This window comes from Panthera onca, chromosome A2, assembly GCF_046562875.1.
Source record: "Panthera onca isolate mPanOnc1 chromosome A2, mPanOnc1 haplotype 2, whole genome shotgun sequence".
NCBI classification, from domain to species: Eukaryota; Metazoa; Chordata; class Mammalia; order Carnivora; family Felidae; genus Panthera; species Panthera onca.
In genome coordinates, this window is record NC_138340.1 from 5,081,548 (window position 1) to 5,099,329 (window position 17,782).

The following is a 17,782-nucleotide window of genomic DNA, read 5'->3' on the forward strand; positions in this document are numbered from 1 at the left end:
TGCAGAAGAGCTTGCTGCATGGGTGATATGTTTGTGGCCATCTTGGGAAAGCACAATCTGTTACTGATTATTAACCCTAGTCTCACAGATGAGGAAATGGAAACATGGAAAGTTTAAGTGAGTTGCCCAAGTTAACAAGTAGCTATGTTGGGATTTGAAACCCCAAACCTGTGACTACCATAAGCACTATATGAATATTGCCTCTCTGAAGGGACATATGAACCTTAGAAGATAGTCTTGGCTTCAAATTTCTGGTTTTCTCAGTCAGGGTTTAGCCAGGAAAGCAGAAATCATCTTAGATCTTTCAGAGAGGATTTAATTCAGGGAATGGCTCATGGATGATGGGGGAGCTGAGCAGACAGATGGGGAATACTGAGGCAACACAGAGAGTGGCCACTAGGCTAGAGAAACAGTAGAAGAGGTGACGTGACTAGGATCCAGAGGCCAGAACCATGCAGGGGATCCAGGACGTTGCTCAAGAGCCATTATCATCAGGGAGCTGAGACCAGGAAGGAGACATATTTGTTGCTGTGAAGAGGCACAGCAAGAGAGGGAGAAATACCCTGGTTTCTCTTTCTCCCGCCCTCTGATTTCCTGCCTGGGCATCCCATTGGCTAAGCCTACCTGGAAGCCAGGGTGCAAAGGAGCCTGGGAAATGTAGTTCCCTTTGCTACAGAGTAGAGCAAATGGCAGACAGGGAATGGCTCTGAGAGCAAGCAGGCCAACGGTCCTCATAGTGACTGCCTCTTTGAGCTCAGTGTATTATCTCAACGGGAGCAGCTGCTACTGCTCTTTGCCTGAGAACAGACGAAATGCAGCGGTTTTAATTTGCAAGGCAGGGTCCTTTTTAGCTCTAATGGCTCTGGTGGTTTTGGAGTTCAGCTCAATCTTAGATCAAACCCAGATCTCCTTTCTTAGGATTCTCCACCAGCACACAGCTCATCAGCCTTCCTCTAGACAACCCATCAGAGATCTTCCTGCCGTCATTATGTCCCCGGCTTCCTCCAAGTCACCTCCAGTCCTGGTGGAACACCACAGCCCCTTCATGGCTGCTCAGTGGATAGTGTGTTTCCAGAAATCCACCTGGGGTTGTCTGTCTTGTGCCTGTTTGTCCTGGGGGCTCGGAATGATCCCCACCTGAGTACAGCATCCAGCACCCCAAGAGATGTGCGGCTGTTCCCTTCAGTGTGCTCTGTGTTGGGGCATGGGACTGGGGGAATTGGGGGAAAGGCATCAATCATTTGTGCTTCCCTCTCAAGGACTCTGAGATATGGCCAAAGGGTGGGGTGCTTGGGGGACAAGCACCTGCCCCATTTTGATGGCACAGTTTTGCTCTCCAGTTTTGGCAGATCAGCACCTGATACTGCCCTTTGTTCACTCCCTCCCACTCCCCCTTTCTCATTCTGCTCCAGCCATAGTGGCCTCTGACCTCTTCTTCCTATGCACCAGGCAGCCTCCTGCCTCAGGGCTTTTGTCCTGGCTTGTCCCTCCGCAGGCAGGCACCCACCTGGATCATTCCATCCTTCAAGGCTTTGCACCGACATCACATTCTCAGTGAAGCCTCCCAGACCTCCTTATTTAAAACTGCACCCCCTCCTGGCATTTTCCATCCGTTTAATCCCACTTAGTTTTCTTCCTTAATACCTCCCCCCCTCCACATACGTATTCGTGTAACACTTTGGTTGTGTGTCTCCTTCTACCAGAGCGTCAGCCTCGCACAGGCAGGGGTGTGTTCCCTTTTGTTCACAGCTGTATCCCCAGCACCGGAATCAGTACCTGGGGCCTAGGTGATGCCCAATAAATATTTGTTGAATCAATGAAGGGGTGGTTGCAAAATTAGAGTGTTCTCTCATGTGACATCATCTGATCATATGTTATGTACCCTTTTAGTTTACTTCTTTTTTTAAAATATATTTATATATTATTTTGTATATTTTATAAATTATATAAATTAAATGTAGTTTATATATTTATTTAGAGGGAGAGAGAGAGAGCATGAGCAGGCAAGGGGCGGGGAGAGGGAGAGAGAGGATCCCAAGCACGTTCCATGCTGTTAGTGTGGAGCCCGACGTGGGGCTCGAACTCACAAACCGTGAGATCCTGACCTGAGCAGAAATCAAGAGTCGGAGACTTCACTGGCTGAGCCACCCGGGGCGGGGGCGGGGGTTGGGGGGGTGGTAGTCTGCTTCTTTCACTCGGCACCTTCTTTTGCGATTTATTGCAGTGCCGTGTGCATCAGTCCTTCCTGCCTTATTCCTGAGTAGTATTCCAACGCACAGACGCCCCCCCCCCCCACTTTGCTAATCCTTTCTCCCGTCGATGGACACTTTGGGTGGCCATGTTTTGGCTGCCACTGGTATGGTTGCTGTGATCGTTTGCTTTCATTTCTCTGTGTAAACGCCGTGGGGGTGGGGAGAATGCATCGCGTGGTAGGTGCAATGTCTAACCTTTTAAGAAACTGCCAAGCCATCCTTCCAACTTGGTGGTTCCGTTTGACATCCCAGCCCCCGGGGTGTGAGGGTCGCCTGGAGCGCTGCTCCTCCCTCTTCGCCACCCCTCGGTCCTTGGCTTTATCAGACACCTCTGCCATTTCACCAGATCCCTCCCGTGGCTCCCTGTGCTGGTTCCTGTGCTCACTCACCACTGCTGTAACGGTCTCATGTCGCTGTCTGTTCAGTGTCTGTCTCCCCACTAGACTGTAAGCTCTGTAGAGATGGGGTTCTGTCTGTGTTGGCCACCACCGGGTCCCAGGCCTTGGCACACAGTAGGCACTCAATACATGCTTGCTTGCTGAATGAATGAATGAATGAGCCTGGCTGTTGGGCCAGGTGCTGGAGTGGAGATTCAGTTGGTATTTTCATGCCCAGAGTGAAGATGAGGACCCCCCCCCCCCAAGTTGGTGCAGTGACCCACCCAAGTTTCTTCAGCGGGCGGCCGCCGGGCTGGGAGTCGAACCATGTCTCTCTGACCCCCTTGACAGGCACTGAGAAGCTGAGTGTGTACTGGGGTGAGAGGGGAGGAGAGAGAAGAGAGACAGGCTGGCGTGGGGGGAGGTTTTGAAGGCCAGGATGAGGAGGTGATTTTCTGCACCCCTGCTTCCAGGCTTCAAAAAGAGTGCACAGCATGCCCAGCCTCTCTGGTCTGCAAGATGAAGTCTTGCAGTCCCAAGATTAAGGGGCTTCAGGGCTGAACACGGAGGCCCCCCCCCCCCCTTCCTCTGTCTCCCTGAGCAAGCCCTGGTAACAGGCATTTCCTGTTTCCGGTGGCTCCCTGGGCTGGGCTGGGGGTGGGGGAGCAGATTGCTGCACTTGTGCTCAGCTGTGGGTCCCTCTCCTGCTCCCTGCCCCCAGCCACCAAATGGGGCCTCCGTCCCTGCACACTGGTTCCCTGGAGGAGGGTGGCAAGCTAACCAAACTCTCTGTGGCTCTTTCTTTGTCTCGGGCAGGGGTGGTGAGGGGCCCGCAGGCAAAGGGGAAGTGTCTGGGTGCTGATTTGCATATGGGCAAGATGCCAGCCCAGCTCTACGATATTCTGGTGGAAGGGGGAGGGGGGCTGAGGGGTTCGCCTCACCAACGGGGAGGAAATGTATTCACACGCCCCTCCTACCTTTGGTTAAAAGGCCTCCTGTCCTTTGTCACCTTCTCCCACGCTTTGGGCTACCGAGAAGTCCTTGTGGTGGTCTAACCTCAGTCATTCCTGCTGTCTGAGGGAGCCCCCCGTTTTTCAGCTGGGCCTACCCCATCCAGGAGGGCTGATGAGTCATAGCCCCTTTCGCCCCTTGAGATGTCACATGACTGGGGGGAAGAAGTCTCAAGGCTCAGCTGATCTCCCTGAGGTCAGGAGGGAACTTCCTCCCTCTGGCCAGATGAGGCCAAGTGCTCTGTTGCCCCTGGTGACTTGAGAGCCCTGTCTGGAGTCAGCCTACTGCCATGCAAAGGCTGCTGGGCAGGAGAGTGTTACATGTGGTTCCTGTCATGTGCCGAACCTCTTTCGTGGCATCAGGAGGCAGCCTGGTGTGGTTCAAAGAGGTGCAGTGGTACAGTGGTTAGGGGCATGGCCTCTGGGCTCCGAAAACTTGTATCTGGCTTTTCATTCCTTCCTGTGTGGCCTCAGGCAAGTGATACATCCTCACTGAGGCTCAGGTGTCCCATCTATAAAATATGGGTTCACGCATTCACCAACTTTTGTGGAGCATCTCCTGGGTACCAGGCATTGTACTAGGCGTTGAGGCCACAGCAGTGAACAAACTATACTGAGAATCCTCTCCTAGTGGATGTTCTAGTGTGTGAAGGGGGACAGACTGACAATAACAAAATAAATAAGAGAAATACACGGTGCCCCAGAAAAAACACAAGGCAGAGGAGAAGACGGAGAGTGCTAGGTGTGTGTGTGTGTGGGGGGGTGCAGTTTTAAGTAGAGTGACTGGGAAGGTCTCATTGAGAAGTGACATTTCATCAAAGGCCTGAAAGAGACAAGGAAGGGAGGCACTGTGTTAACTGGAGATGGACATTCTGATCAGAGGGAACAGCCTGTGCAAAGGCCCTGGGGCACTACTGTGCGCGGCATGTTGGAGGGACAGCAAGGAGGCCTGTATGGCTGGAGCAGAGAGAGTGAGGAGAAGGGAGGGAGGAGGGGAAGGTGGGGAGGGGATGGGGCAGGTCATGTGGGGCCTTGTGGTTGGCATCTGGGTAGGGTGGGAGTCTTGGGAAGATTGTGACAATATTTGAAAATAAATGATATGGGTCCAAGGGCAGAAGCAAGGATACAATAAGGAGGCCATTGCAATAAAGCAGGTGAATGATAATGGTGGTTTGGGCCAGGCAGGTGCAGAGAAGGGGCGGGATTCTGGCTGTATTTGGAAGGCAGAACCAACAGGATTTGCTGATGGATTGGAAGTGGATGAGAGAGAAACAGAGGAGCCAAGGTGACCCCAACATTTTGGGCTCGAACAATCGGAAGGACAGATGGGGTTAGAGCGTACCTCCTAGACCTCAGTAGCAACATTGTTGGGAGGATCGAACAAACCTATGCGTGCCAAACTCTTCATCCCAGCTTTGGAAGAGGCTACATTCTCAATCCAGGGTGCCTCCCCGGAAGGGTTGGGGGCTCCAGGAGGCAGGGACTGGCTCACACAGGCAGTGCTCTTTCACCGAGGCACGTGTGCGGGTTTCTCGTGAGGCTGCAGTCATCTGAAGGCTCAACTGTGGCTACAGGGTCTGCCTCCTAGGTGATTCAGCCACACGGAACCTCCAAGTTCCTCTCCCCTGGGACCCCTCCATAGGGCTGACTGAGTGGTCTCAACATGGCGGCCGGTCCGTGATCCAAGAGGCCAAAGTGGGAGCTGTAATGCCTTTTGTTACCCAGCCTTGAAAAGTCACGTATTGTTACTTCCAGCATACTTAGTCACACAGGGCTAATCGTGAGAGAGGCAGTTACAAAAATGACACAAGTCCTGGGATCTGTGGGCCATTTGGGGGCCATCTTGGAGGCTGACTATTGTTGTTACATTGTCTTAATTACTGTAGCTGTATGCTAAGTCTTGATGTGAGTAGTGGCAGTTTACTTTTCCCCTCGGCTTGACTTGTCTTGGCTATTTGTGACTGTGCTATTTGTGTCCATATGCATTTTAGGATTCCTGCACCAAGTTCCATGAAAAAGCAGTTTGAGATTTTAATTGGCGCTGCATTGGGTCTATGGCTCAATTTTTGAGAAGGTTGAACAATTTTAAATGTTGAGTCTCTCTGGACAAGAATTAGTATATATTTCACTCTACTTGTACAGATCTTCTTTCATATTTTTCAATACAATTTTAATTTTCTTCATAAAAGAGTTTTTCACTTCTTTTTGTTAGATTTGTTACTCATCACTAGTTTTTTGTATGTTTGTTTTACAATTTTTAGGCTACGGTAAATGGTATCCTTTTAAAATCGAAGTGCAATTTTCGCGCAGTGAAATGCTCAGTTCTTCAAGTTTACCATTCAACCAGTTCTAGCAAATGTATACACTTGTGCAACCCACACCCTTATCAGGACACTGAGCATTTCCATCCCTTGTGGCCTTTCTGAGTCAATCTCCGCCACCCTCCCCACCCCAGAAGCAACCACTGATCTGATTTCTATCACCGTAGATTAGTTTTGCTTATTCTAGAATTTTGTACATGTTTTCTTAAAAAAAAATAACATTTTATGATTAATTTTTGCTAATGTACCATCACACAGTAAACTTTGTGTGTTGATTGTGTATTCACTAGCATTGTTAAGTTACTGTATTGATTCTGGTTATTTATCTGTATTCTTTTGGGCTTTCTGTATTGATGGCACCTTCTGCAGAATGCCCCTTCTCTCTCCTTCCTTCCTTCCCTCCTTCCCTCCCCTCTTCCTTCCTTCCTCCCATCCTTCCCTTCCTCCCTCCTTTCTTCCTTCCTCCCATCCTTCCCTTCCTCCCTCCTTCCCTTCCTCCCTCCTTCCCTTCCTCCCTCCTTCCTTCCTTCCTCCCATCCTTCCCTTCCTCCCTCCTTCCCTCCCTGCTTCCTTCCTTCCTTCCTTCCTTCCTTCCTTCCTTCCTTCCCTTCCTCCCTCCCTGGCTTCCTTCCTTTTTTCCTTTAGTTTTGTCTTGTACTGCAGGCTAAGATCTTCAACACAGTGTTGCCTAGAAATGGTAATGGGAACAGCCCTGATTAGTTTTGATTTCAAATGCCAGGGAATCTTTTCAACATTTCCACCATTAAATACAATGTTTTGCTTTTTATTTAAAACAGAGGTTTAAGATTAAAAAAATTTTTTTTTTAATGTTTTTATTTATTTTTGAAACAGAGAGAGACAGAGCATGAGCGGGGGAGGGGCAGAGAGAGAGAGGGAGACACAGAATCCAAAGCAGGTTCCAGGCTCTGAGCTGTCAGCACAGAGCCCAACACGGGGCTCAAACCCACAGACTGCAAGATCATGACCTGAGCCAAAGTCGGTCGCTCAACCAACTGAGCCACCCAGGCGCCCTGGTTTAAGATTTTTTGAAGATGCTCTCTTTATCAGGTTACAGAAATTCCTTTCCATTCTTACTTCACCAAGAGTCATTTTTTCCCCTTTTCTCTCTCTCTTTATCACAAATGGATGTTGAATTGCTGTTTTTTAGGCATCTCTTACTGTTGCTAATCTCTTTTGAACAGAGAGAGAACAAGCCTTGGGTAGGCAACAGAATATCCAGCTGGCAGTTAGTAACATTGTTTACATCACATTTATTTTACACTGGCTTCTTTTCATAGCAAATGATCCTAGGGTTGTTTTTTTTTTTTTTGGTTTTTTGTTTTTGTTTTTTTGATAGTAGGGTGTAAGGTTCTCTTCTTAAATACGTTTATTTCAGTTAAGGTTTATTTAAAGTTCATGTTACATAGATAATGGGTTGGGTATACTGTGGTTGCAGCAATTATGTTGCTCTGGCAAAATGCTTGCAGTCACACTGCCTGGGTTTGCTTTCTGGCTGGCTGTCCGTGCCTCAGTGTCCTTCTCTACAAAATGAGGCTATAACATTACTTGCAGGATTGTTGCAAGAATTCCGAGAGAGAGAGAGAAAGAATATGAGAGAGGGGAAGAGGGAGGGATGAAAGGAGGAAGAGAGAGAGAGAGAGAGAAAGTCATAGAAGCAGAGAGTAGAAGCTTAGTAGGCACTGGGTGGGGGGGGGGGGATGAGAAAAATGGGGAGACGGTGGTCAAAGCATCCAAAATCGCAGTTAGGTAGGATGAGGCAGTCTAGGGATCTAATGTATGGGCATGATGTAGCTGCCGTCCTGAATAATACCGTCTCGAGCACTGGAAAAATGCTAAGAGAGTAGATTTCAGGTGTGCTGAGCCACACACAATGGTGACTGTGTGAGGAGATGCGATGTTAATTTGCTGGACTGTAGCAATCATTTCACTATGAATACGCATATCAAATCATCACATAGTATGCCTTTAATGTATACAATACTATATATACATATTAAATATATATGCATATAGAGAGAGCTGGGATTGGGCACATGGTACGTGCTCATGCAAGGCAGTGAGATAAAACTGTGGTCAAGAAATCTGGTTCGAATTCCATAAGATCTAGGGACCTCAGAGCCCATTGGGGCATTTGGGTGAGTTGACATAAGGCAACAATAGAACCAAATTCCCCAAACCCAGAGGGACATCCTGTAGGTCTGACTGCTACATCAGTTTATACCTTCTGGTTACAAGTCACTACAACCCAACCCAGACTGATTTAAACAGGAAAGGAATGCGTTGACTCGTGAAATTGCAACCTTCAGGGATGTTTCCTATAAATGGCGCCATACGATATGTGACCTTTTGTGCCTGGCCACTTTCACTGGGCATCACAGTTTTGAGGGTTATCCATTTTGTAGCATGTATCCGTACTTTGCTACTTTGTATGGCTTTATAATATTCCATTGTATGGATATGCCTCGTTTTGTTTATCTACTTATCAGTTATGGACATAGGTGAATACGTAGGGACAGAAAACAGACACTGGTTCCCAGGGAGAAGGAAGAGAGTGCAGAATGACAGGTGACTGCTTAATGGGTACAGGGTTTCTTTGTGGGCTGAGAAAAGTGTCTTGGAACTAGATGAATTGATCATTGCATGACATTGCAAATATGCTAAATGTCACCGAAGTGTAATTTTAATATGGCTAATGGTTGGGGGGCGCCTGGGTGGCTCAGTTGGTTAAGCATCCAGCTTCGGCTCAGGTCATGATCTCGTGGTTCGTGAGTTTGAGCCCCACTTTGGGCTCTGCGCTGACAGTGTGGAGCCTGCTTGGGATTTTCTCTCCCCTTCTCTCTCTGCCCCTCCCCTCCCTCCCCCCCAAAAAATAAATAAACTTCAAAAAATTAAAGTGGTTAATGGTTAGGTTTTTTATTATGGTAAAAGAGACACAATATTATATACATAAATAGAATGATACAAATATATTTGATAAATATAAATACAAATTTATATAAACTGGAGAATATATAAATAACAGAATACTTATCATTTTAACCATTTGTAAGTGTACAATTCAGTAGCATTAAACCCATTCACAGTGCTGTGTAAGCATTACCACGGTACCCAAAACTGTTCCTCTTCCCCAACAGAAACTCTGTCCCCATTAAACACTAACTCCCCATTCCCTCCTCCAACCCTGGCTCCCACCGTCTACTTTTTGTCTCTATTAATTTGCCTACTCTAGGGACCTCATATAAGTGGAATCATATAATCATTGTTCTGGCTTATCCTTCTGTGTCTGGCTTATTTCACTGAGCATAATGTTTTCCAAATTCATCCATGTTGTAGCATAAATCAAAATTCCCCTCCTTTTTCTGGCTGTGTAATATTCCATTGTAGGTACGGAATACATTTTGTTATCAGTTAATGGTTACCTTTATGTTATGTGAATTTTGCCTCAATAAAAAAAGATTTCAGGGGTAGATCAAGCTTCAGGTACACTTATCTTTATCAGAAGAGGGTGTGAGAGGGAGGCTGTGCCTTCTTTTCCCCCCTTCCATGCCAGTTCCCAAGTCAGACTGCCTAGGGTTCAGCTTCTCCCCTGTCCCGTTATGTTCCCTCCACCCCCATTTCTGTCTCTCCTCGCAGTTCCTGTGCCTTAAGAACATACGTACCTTCTTGTCTACCTGCTGTGAGAAGTTTGGCCTCAAGCGGAGTGAACTCTTTGAGGCCTTTGACCTCTTTGATGTCCAGGATTTTGGGAAGGTAAGCTGGTGCTGAACTTCCCGTGAGCTGGGCACAGAGAGGTGGAAGATTGGATTTCCGTTCGTTTCCATGAACATTTATGCTGGGAAATCTAAGTGCTGTTGGGGGGAAGGACAGAGAAGTCAGACCAGGCCATACACCAGGTGCAAAGGGGTTGGCTTGGGGTATGCACAACTGGGTTCTAGTCCCTGCTTTGCTAACTGGTTGTGTGACCTCAGATCTGTGGCCATGCCTCTCTGAGCCCTAGGTGCCTCCTTTGTAACACAGGAATAATATCATCCTATCCTTTCTGAGTGGTTATGACGATTGCATAGAGTTAGGGGATCGAGTGGTGGGTGCTCAGTTAAGGGAACCCTGATCTGCTCACACAGAACAGTGGGAAGGGGGAGAAAACCCTGAATTAGCTCCCAGGGGAATGGAGTCTAACTGTGATAATCTAGCCTCGGGGGTTGGCGTCTGAGCCTGTGTTCTGGCACGTGGGTGGGCAAGGGGCTTACTGAGTGGCCCATGGCCCTTGTCACAGGTCATCTACACCCTGTCTGCTCTGTCCTGGACCCCGATTGCCCAGAATAAGGGGATCATGTGAGTAACCATTTGAGCTGGCATCCTTGGGCTGACCTGGCTCCAGTCCTACCCCTCCTGCAAGTCCCCGTCCCTGGCCCCCAGGCCTCTGGCTCATACCATCCGGGCTCCCTCAGGCCCTTCCCCACTGAGGAGGAGACCGTGGGTGATGAAGACATCTACAGTGGCCTGTCTGACCAGATCGAGTGAGTGTCTGGGACCACCACCCTGTCCTGGGGGGTCGGAGGTGACATGGCCCTGCCCTGGGGGGTCGGAGGGGACATGGCCCTGCCCTAGGGGTCTGAGGGGACATGGCCCTGCCCTGGAGGGTCGGAGGGGACATGGCCCTGCCCTGGGGGGTCGGAGGGGACATGGCCCTGCCCTAGGGGTCTGAGGGGACATGGCCCTGCCCTGGGGGGTCGGAGGGGACATGGCCCTGCCCTGGGGGGTCGGAGGGGACATGGCCCTGCCCTGGGGGTGTCTGAGGGGACATGGTTCTGCCCTGGGGGGCCTGAGGGGACATGAGTTTGATCTGGGAGGAGTCTGAGGGGATATGGTTCTACCCTGGGGGTCTGAGGGGACGTGGCCCTGCCCTGGGGGGGGGGGTCTGAGGGGACGTGGCCCTGCCCTGGGGGGTCAGAGGGGACATGGCCCTGCCCTGGGGGGTCTGAGGGGACATGGCCCTGCCCTGGGGGGTCTGAGGAGACATGGCCCTGCCCTGGGGGGTCTGAGGGGACATGGCCCTGCCCTGGGGGGGGGGTCTGAGGGGACGTGGCCCTGCCCTGGGGGGTCAGAGGGGACATGGCCCTGCCCTGGGGGGGGTCTGAGGGGACATGGCCCTGCCCTGGGGGTCAGAGGGGACATGACCCTGTCCTGGGGGGTCTGAGGGGACATAGTTTTGCCCTGGGGGGCCTGAGGGGACAAGAGTTTGATCTGGGAGGGGTCTGAGGGGACATGGCCCTGCCCTGGGGGGTCGGAGGGGACATGGCCCTGCCCTGGGAGGGTCTGAGGGGACATGGCCCTGCCCTGGGGGGTCTGAGGGGACATGGCCCTGCCCTGGGGGGTCTGAGGGGACATGGCCCTGCCCTGGGGGGGGGGTCTGAGGGGACGTGGCCCTGCCCTGGGGGGTCAGAGGGGACATGGCCCTGCCCTGGGGGGGTCTGAGGGGACATGGCCCTGCCCTGGGGGTCAGAGGGGACATGGCCCTGTCCTGGGGGGTCAGAGGGGACATAGTTCTGCCCTGGGGGGCCTGAGGGGACAAGAGTTTGATCTGGGAGGGGTCTGAGGGGTCCCTGGCCTGGGGGCTCCGGTGGCCCTAGCTGACCCCACACCCCGCAGCGACACGGTGGAAGAGGATGAGGACCTGTATGACTGTGTGGAGAACGAGGAGGCGGAGGGTGATGAGATCTACGAAGACCTCATGCGCTCCGCGGAGCCGGTGCCCATGCCGGTGCGTGGGGCGGAGCGTGGCGTCTGGGAGGCCTCATGGTGGGGGGAGGGGGGCGCGCCCCCCAACACCGACCTGTGCTCCCCACTCTCAGGCCAAGATGACAGAGTATGACAAGCGGTGTTGCTGCCTGCGGGAGATCCAGCAGACGGAGGAGAAGTACACGGACACGCTGGGATCCATCCAACAGGTGCGGGGCTCTGACCCAGCCCCGGGGGCGCATGCGCGGGAGCTGGGCGGGCAGGTGCGCGTCCCCCGGCCCGAGCGGCGGCCTCTGGGCCGTGCCTAGAAGCCCCGTGTGTCCCAAGCGGGCCTGGGGTTCCTCTCTGTCCCCATTGTTTTGTTTCTTCTCTCTCTCTGCCGCCGGTTTTCTCTTTCATGCCATCTCCTGACTTGATCGGTCTGTCCTTCCTTCTTCCTCGGTCTCCCTTTCCCTGGGTGTCCCTCTATCCCTGTCTGTATCTTTTCCTGTGTCCTCACCTCTGTCCACCTGTGTCTATTACTGTCTCTCCGACCTTCTATTTTCTTCCCTTTGGCCATTGCTTTTTCAACAGCTTTATCGAGATGAGCTCAACGTACCATACAATTCACCCCTTTATGTGGACAATTCAGTGGTTTTTGGTGTAACCATCGCCACTGTTTAATTTTAGAACATTTTCGTCATCCCACCCCAAAGAAACCCCGTACCCTTCAGCCATCACCCCCTACGCCCCTGTCCTTCTGCAGAGCCCCTGGAAGCCGCTAACCTACTTTCTGTCTCCGTGGATGTGTCTGTTCTGGGCATTGCACACACGTGGCATCACACACGACGTGGCCCTCTGTGTCCGGTTCTCTCACCGAGCGTCGTGTGTTCGGGGTCCGTCCACGTGTGCCAGTGTCGCTCCTCTTCGTGGCTGAGCGACATTCTGGTGGGTGGGTGGACCCCATCTTGTTATCCGTTCACCCATCGCTGGACGTTCGGGTTGGTCCCTCCTTTTCGACTGTTGCGAATAACGCTGGCGTGAACAGCCGCGAACAGGTGTTTGGGTGGCCGTGGTGCATCTCTGTCTCTCAGCCTCTCTTTCTGTTGGTCTCTGACTCTGTCTCCTTGTCCCCGGCTCCCTGGGCCTGGGCCGGAGGGAGGGGTCCTGCCCCCTTCATCCTGCTCTCCCCGCTCCTGCAGCATTTCATGAAGCCCCTGCAACGGTTCCTCAAACCCCAAGACATTGAGATTATCTTCATCAACATCGAGGTGAGCTGGCCGGTCCCCAGCCCTCCCGGGCGTCTGTCCAGTGGGGACGACCTGCTGGCTCCACCTGTGCCTGGAGAGTGGGGGCTGGGAGTTGAGCACTGCAGGGTGGGCCTCCTGAACCCCAGCCCCCACTCCTTCCTCTGAGTAGGACCTGCTTCGTGTGCACACTCTCTTCCTAAAGGAGATGAAGGAAGTCCTGGGCACCCCAGGCGCGCCCACCCTCTACCAGGTGTTCATCAAATACAAGGAGAGGTGAGACTCAGCCGGCCAGCCCAGACCCCCGGAAGTCACCCCGTCCTGCCCGCGCCGGGCATTTGGTCGACCTTGCCCTCAGAGGCTACCGGACAGGCAGGGCTGTTCCCTCTCTGCTCGTGGGCAAGGGAAGGGACTGGCCACTTGTAGGTCAGTCCCCAGCTCTGCCTCTGCCGGGCTGTGTGGCACTGTCGACTCACTGAACCTCTCTGAGCATCCGCTGCCACACCCATCAAATCAGCGTGGCGCAGAATGTACCTCCCAGGGTGAGGATGAAATAAACGGATGCCTAAAGTGCTGGGCACAGGGCCCGGCACACAGTAGGTGCTCCGTAAGTGCTTGTTAGATGAGTGAACATTGAGGACACAATATACCGAGTGCTAAGCGTGTCTTACGCATCATCTCCCTCCGGTGCTTCAGTGGCTCCATGTGGGAGGTGCCATTGTCATGCCCGTTTTACAGATGGGGAGACTGAGGCTCAGACCATCTGGGAAGAGGCAGGGCCTGGACTGACACCCAGATTTGCCTGACCATGGTGCGGGCCACCGTTACCCAGCCACCTGTCCTTCCCTCAGGTTCCTCGTCTACGGCCGCTACTGCAGCCAGGTGGAGTCAGCCAGCAAGCATCTGGACCATGTGGCCGCCGCCCGGGAGGATGTGCAAATGAAGCTGGAGGTAGGGCCCGGGCGCCATCTGGGGGGCTCTCTTACCCCTTCCCAGGCCCCAGGGGCAGTGGGGAGGAGACAGAGCTGGTGGTGCTACTTCCTATCGCAGCCCAGCCAGGGTTTGGGGTGGGAGGTACTGCCCAGCTGAGTGGGAGAAAGGGAGCAGGAAGAGGTGGGCGGGAGCCCTGAGCCCTGACCCCCCGCTGAACCCCGACTCTGGACTCAGTCCTGACCCCGACCTCAGCTCTGACTCCAGGCTGAGCCCCAGTCCAGCCTGCGCTGAGTCCCAGCCTTGGCCGTGCCCCAAGTCTGGGCTGAGTCCCAACTCACACTGAGCCCCGATCCTGGGCTGAGCACCCCCCCCCCGCCCCCCCCCCCCCCCGCCCCGGAACCAGTGTATCTACAGGGCAGAAATGAGGACGGGCCACCTGCATGCACCGTCCATCCGGCCTTGTCGGTCTCCACTGTGGGGACCCTGCAGCCCTGTCCCCCGCTCCCTCCCCAGCTCCACTCAGCTCCTGGAATCCTGCCTCAGGCAGTGTTTGCCAGCCTTCCAGGAAATTCTTCCTTCACTGTTTCCCCGATGATGCCTCAGGTTCTAGAAAAATCCACACCTGTCTCCACCTCATCGTGCTCATCCCTTTCTCTGACCCCCCCAGGAGTGTTCTCAGCGAGCAAACAACGGGAGGTTCACCTTGCGGGACCTGCTGATGGTGCCCATGCAGCGGGTGCTCAAGTATCACCTCCTTCTCCAGGTGCACGAGTGGGGGCCCCCAGGCAAGGGCTTGGTTTGTCTCCCTCTCCGTGTCACAGGCGTGGGGCAGAGCGGTCTTCCCGGGGCTGGGGCCTGGCACCCTCTGGGAGGAAGGAGGAAGCTGGCAGGCCAGGCTTGTCTGGAGGGTCCCCAAGAGGAGAGGGCAGGCCCAGGTGATGTCTGTCTCCATGGGCTGCGCAGGAGCTGGTCAAACACACACAGGACGTGATGGAGAAGGAGAACTTGAGGCAGGCCCTGGACGCCATGAGGGTGAGTGGTCACACACAGGCGTGTACACGTTCGAGGCAGGGCACACGGTCACACCCACGGGCAACCCCTCCTCTCATCAATGACCACACGCCCATGTGACCAGCGAGTGATTCCTAGCGTCTCGCTTGGGGACAGTACATGCGGGGATGCCCTTTCTACGCCTCCTGCCAGCCCCTGGTTGGGGCTGACCCCCTATGCCCAACCAGATAGGGGATTGGCCAGGCTGGGGGCCCAGGCTCACCCCTGCCCCACCCCCAGGACCTGGCACAGTGTGTGAATGAGGTCAAGCGGGACAACGAGACGTTACGGCAGATCACCAATTTCCAGCTGTCCATCGAGAACCTGGTGAGGGGGCAGGGCAGGACGGGCCAGGGGTGTGGCCGCGGGGGTGGGGTGGGAGGGTGTTCGGCCTCCCCCTGGGTGGCCCCTTGCCAGACCCTCTTCCTGCTGCGTAGGACCAGTCTCTGGCCCACTATGGCCGGCCCAAGATCGATGGGGAGCTCAAGATCACCTCAGTGGAGAGGCGCTCCAAGATGGACCGGTAAGCAGAGCCAACAGGTACCGGAAAGGCGGGGCGGGATTTCTAGTTACACCAGGGGGTGGGGCCTAGGTGGGCGGGCGGGGCGGGACCAGCGTGGACGTGTGGGTGGAGCCAAGACCAGCAGGTGCTTGGGACCCGGCAGGATCTTATGGCCGAGGTCAGGATGGGTAGGCCAATCCTGCCAAGCTGGCCACAGAGGAGGAGAAGGACGGGAGTCCCACACGGACAGCCGGGTGGGGCCAGGAAGGTGGAGCTGGTGGGGAGGAGCTGGCCGAGGGGAGCCAGACAGAGGCCCCTGACCCAAGTTGCTCTCAGGTACGCCTTCCTGCTCGACAAAGCTCTGCTCATCTGCAAGCGCCGAGGGGACTCCTACGACCTCAAGAATGTTGTGGATCTGCAAAGCTTCCAGGTTCGAGATGATTCCTCTGGAGAGCGAGAAAACAAGAAGGTGGGGCTCCGAAGCCAGATCTGGGGTCCCCAGGGCTGGGAGAGCTGAGGCTCTGCACTCGAGCTTTAGAATGCCCGTGCGTGTGTGTGTGTGTGTGTGTGTGTGTGTGTGTGTGTGTAAGACACGCGTGGTCTTAGATTTGTGCACGTATGTTTGGTTCTCCCAGGCAGACCCTTCCAAGGGTGCCCGCGCCCAGTTTCTCAGAAGGGCAGAGAGGCTGTTACGGGGCTGACCCTTTCCTCCCCACAGGGGTAGGGGTGAAGAGGGTGTGTGGTCCCATCCTCTGCAGACTGGGTGTCTTCATTCTGAACCCTGTTCCCTGCAGTGGACTCACATGTTTCTCCTGATCGAGGACCAAGGTTCCCAGGGCTATGAGCTGTTCTTTAAGACACGAGAACTAAAGAAGAAGTGGCTGGAGCAGTTCGAGATGGCCATGTGAGACCCCCCCCCCTCCTCCCCCACCCCCTGTCCTCAGAGGACTCTGCAGTGGACAGGGGCTGAGAGGCAGTTGTGCTCTGTTCCGTAGGGCCACTCTGAACCTCAGCTTCCCCATCTGCGAAATGGGAAGCATAGGCTTTTAATGCTGTCTGCATCCTCAGAATGTCAGTGTTCTGTGTGTGAGCTTCAGCCACCAGCCTGAACCCCTCTTCCTCCTCCTTTTTCTTCTTTTCCTCCTCCTCCTCCCCTTCCTCCCTCTCCCCCTCCTCCCACTCCTCTCCCTCCTTCTCTTCCTTCTTCTTCTCCTTCCGTTTATCCTTCCCCTTCCCTTTCCTCTCCTCCTACTCCTCCTTCCTCTTTTTCTTCTTAATGTTTGTTTTATTTATTTTGAGAGAGAGAGCAAGAGTGTGTGTGTGTGTGTGTGTGTGAGGGAGGAGCAGAGAGAGAGAGAAGGAGAGAGAGAATCCCAAGCAGGCTCTGCACTGTCAGCACAGAGCCCCAAGAGGGGCTCAGTCTCACAAACAGTGAGATCGTGACCTGAGCCGAAATCAAGAGTCGGATGCTAACCTGACTGAGCCCCCCAGGCTCCCTTCCTTCGTCTTCTTGAGATGAAACTCACGTAACAAAAATTTCGCTATTTTAAAGTGTATGATTCAATGGCATTTAGTGCATCACGATATTGTGTAACCACCACCTCTAAGTTCCAAAACATTGTCATCCCCCCAAAAGGAAACCCTGCACCCATGTAGTACTCAGTCCCCATTTCCCCTGCTCCCAGCCCCTGGCAACCACCGGTCTGCTCTCTGTCTCCACCCAAATGCCCATCAGTGGAGGGCTGGAGATACGGCTTATGGTTTATGTAGCGTATCCAGTATGGCTGCCCCGATACGTCCAAAGGGCAGCACGTGTTGGTACTTCATTCCCTTGTGTGGCTGAATACTGTTCCGTCACGGGGAATTCTCTCCCCTCTCCAGCTCCAACATCTACCCTGAGAACGCTACTGCCAACGGGCACGACTTCCAGATGTTCTCCTTTGAGGAGACCACGTCATGCAAGGCTTGCCAGATGCTGCTGAGGTAGGGGTCTGGGGGGATGGGCCTGGGGCCTGGGTGCGGTCAGCTCATCCTCCTCAGAGGGGCTTCTCTGGCTGTCTGTCCCCTGGGTTGGGAGGTGGGAGGCTCTCCCTTGGGCTTCCGCTTCTGCATCTCTCTCTTGCCCTGAAGAGAACCCAAGGGCACCCTTCACGTTGTTGGCAAAATGATCGGCTGTGTCCAGTCAACATCACTGACGTCCCTTAATCTCCCCTTGGCATCCCAGAGGCACTTTCTATCAGGGTTACCGTTGTCATCGGTGCCGGGCACCTGCACACAAGGAGTGTCTGGGAAGGGTCCCTCCATGTGGCCGACATGGGCAAGGTACCAGTGGGAGAGACTGGGGCAGGTGG

General features: G+C 53.7%; 1 protein-coding gene across 4 annotated transcripts in view; it reads left to right on the forward strand.

The window, feature by feature from the left end:
* Positions 1-17,782, forward strand: part of VAV1 (vav guanine nucleotide exchange factor 1) — a 48,141-nt gene that overhangs the window by 11,134 nt on the left and 19,225 nt on the right. For all 4 annotated transcript variants that reach the window (XM_078443484.2, XM_078443485.2, XM_078443487.2 and 1 more), the window contains exons 2-17: positions 9,615-9,731; positions 10,255-10,313; positions 10,430-10,498; positions 11,631-11,742; positions 11,834-11,929; positions 12,902-12,970; positions 13,119-13,222; positions 13,798-13,897; positions 14,547-14,642; positions 14,843-14,911; positions 15,170-15,256; positions 15,367-15,452; positions 15,768-15,900; positions 16,226-16,335; positions 17,313-17,414; positions 17,656-17,753. In XM_078443484.2, the coding sequence (XP_078299610.2) occupies positions 9,615-9,731; positions 10,255-10,313; positions 10,430-10,498; positions 11,631-11,742; positions 11,834-11,929; positions 12,902-12,970; positions 13,119-13,222; positions 13,798-13,897; positions 14,547-14,642; positions 14,843-14,911; positions 15,170-15,256; positions 15,367-15,452; positions 15,768-15,900; positions 16,226-16,335; positions 17,313-17,414; positions 17,656-17,753 (1,507 nt within the window). The remainder of the gene's footprint in view (positions 1-9,614; positions 9,732-10,254; positions 10,314-10,429; positions 10,499-11,630; positions 11,743-11,833; positions 11,930-12,901; positions 12,971-13,118; positions 13,223-13,797; positions 13,898-14,546; positions 14,643-14,842; positions 14,912-15,169; positions 15,257-15,366; positions 15,453-15,767; positions 15,901-16,225; positions 16,336-17,312; positions 17,415-17,655; positions 17,754-17,782) is intronic.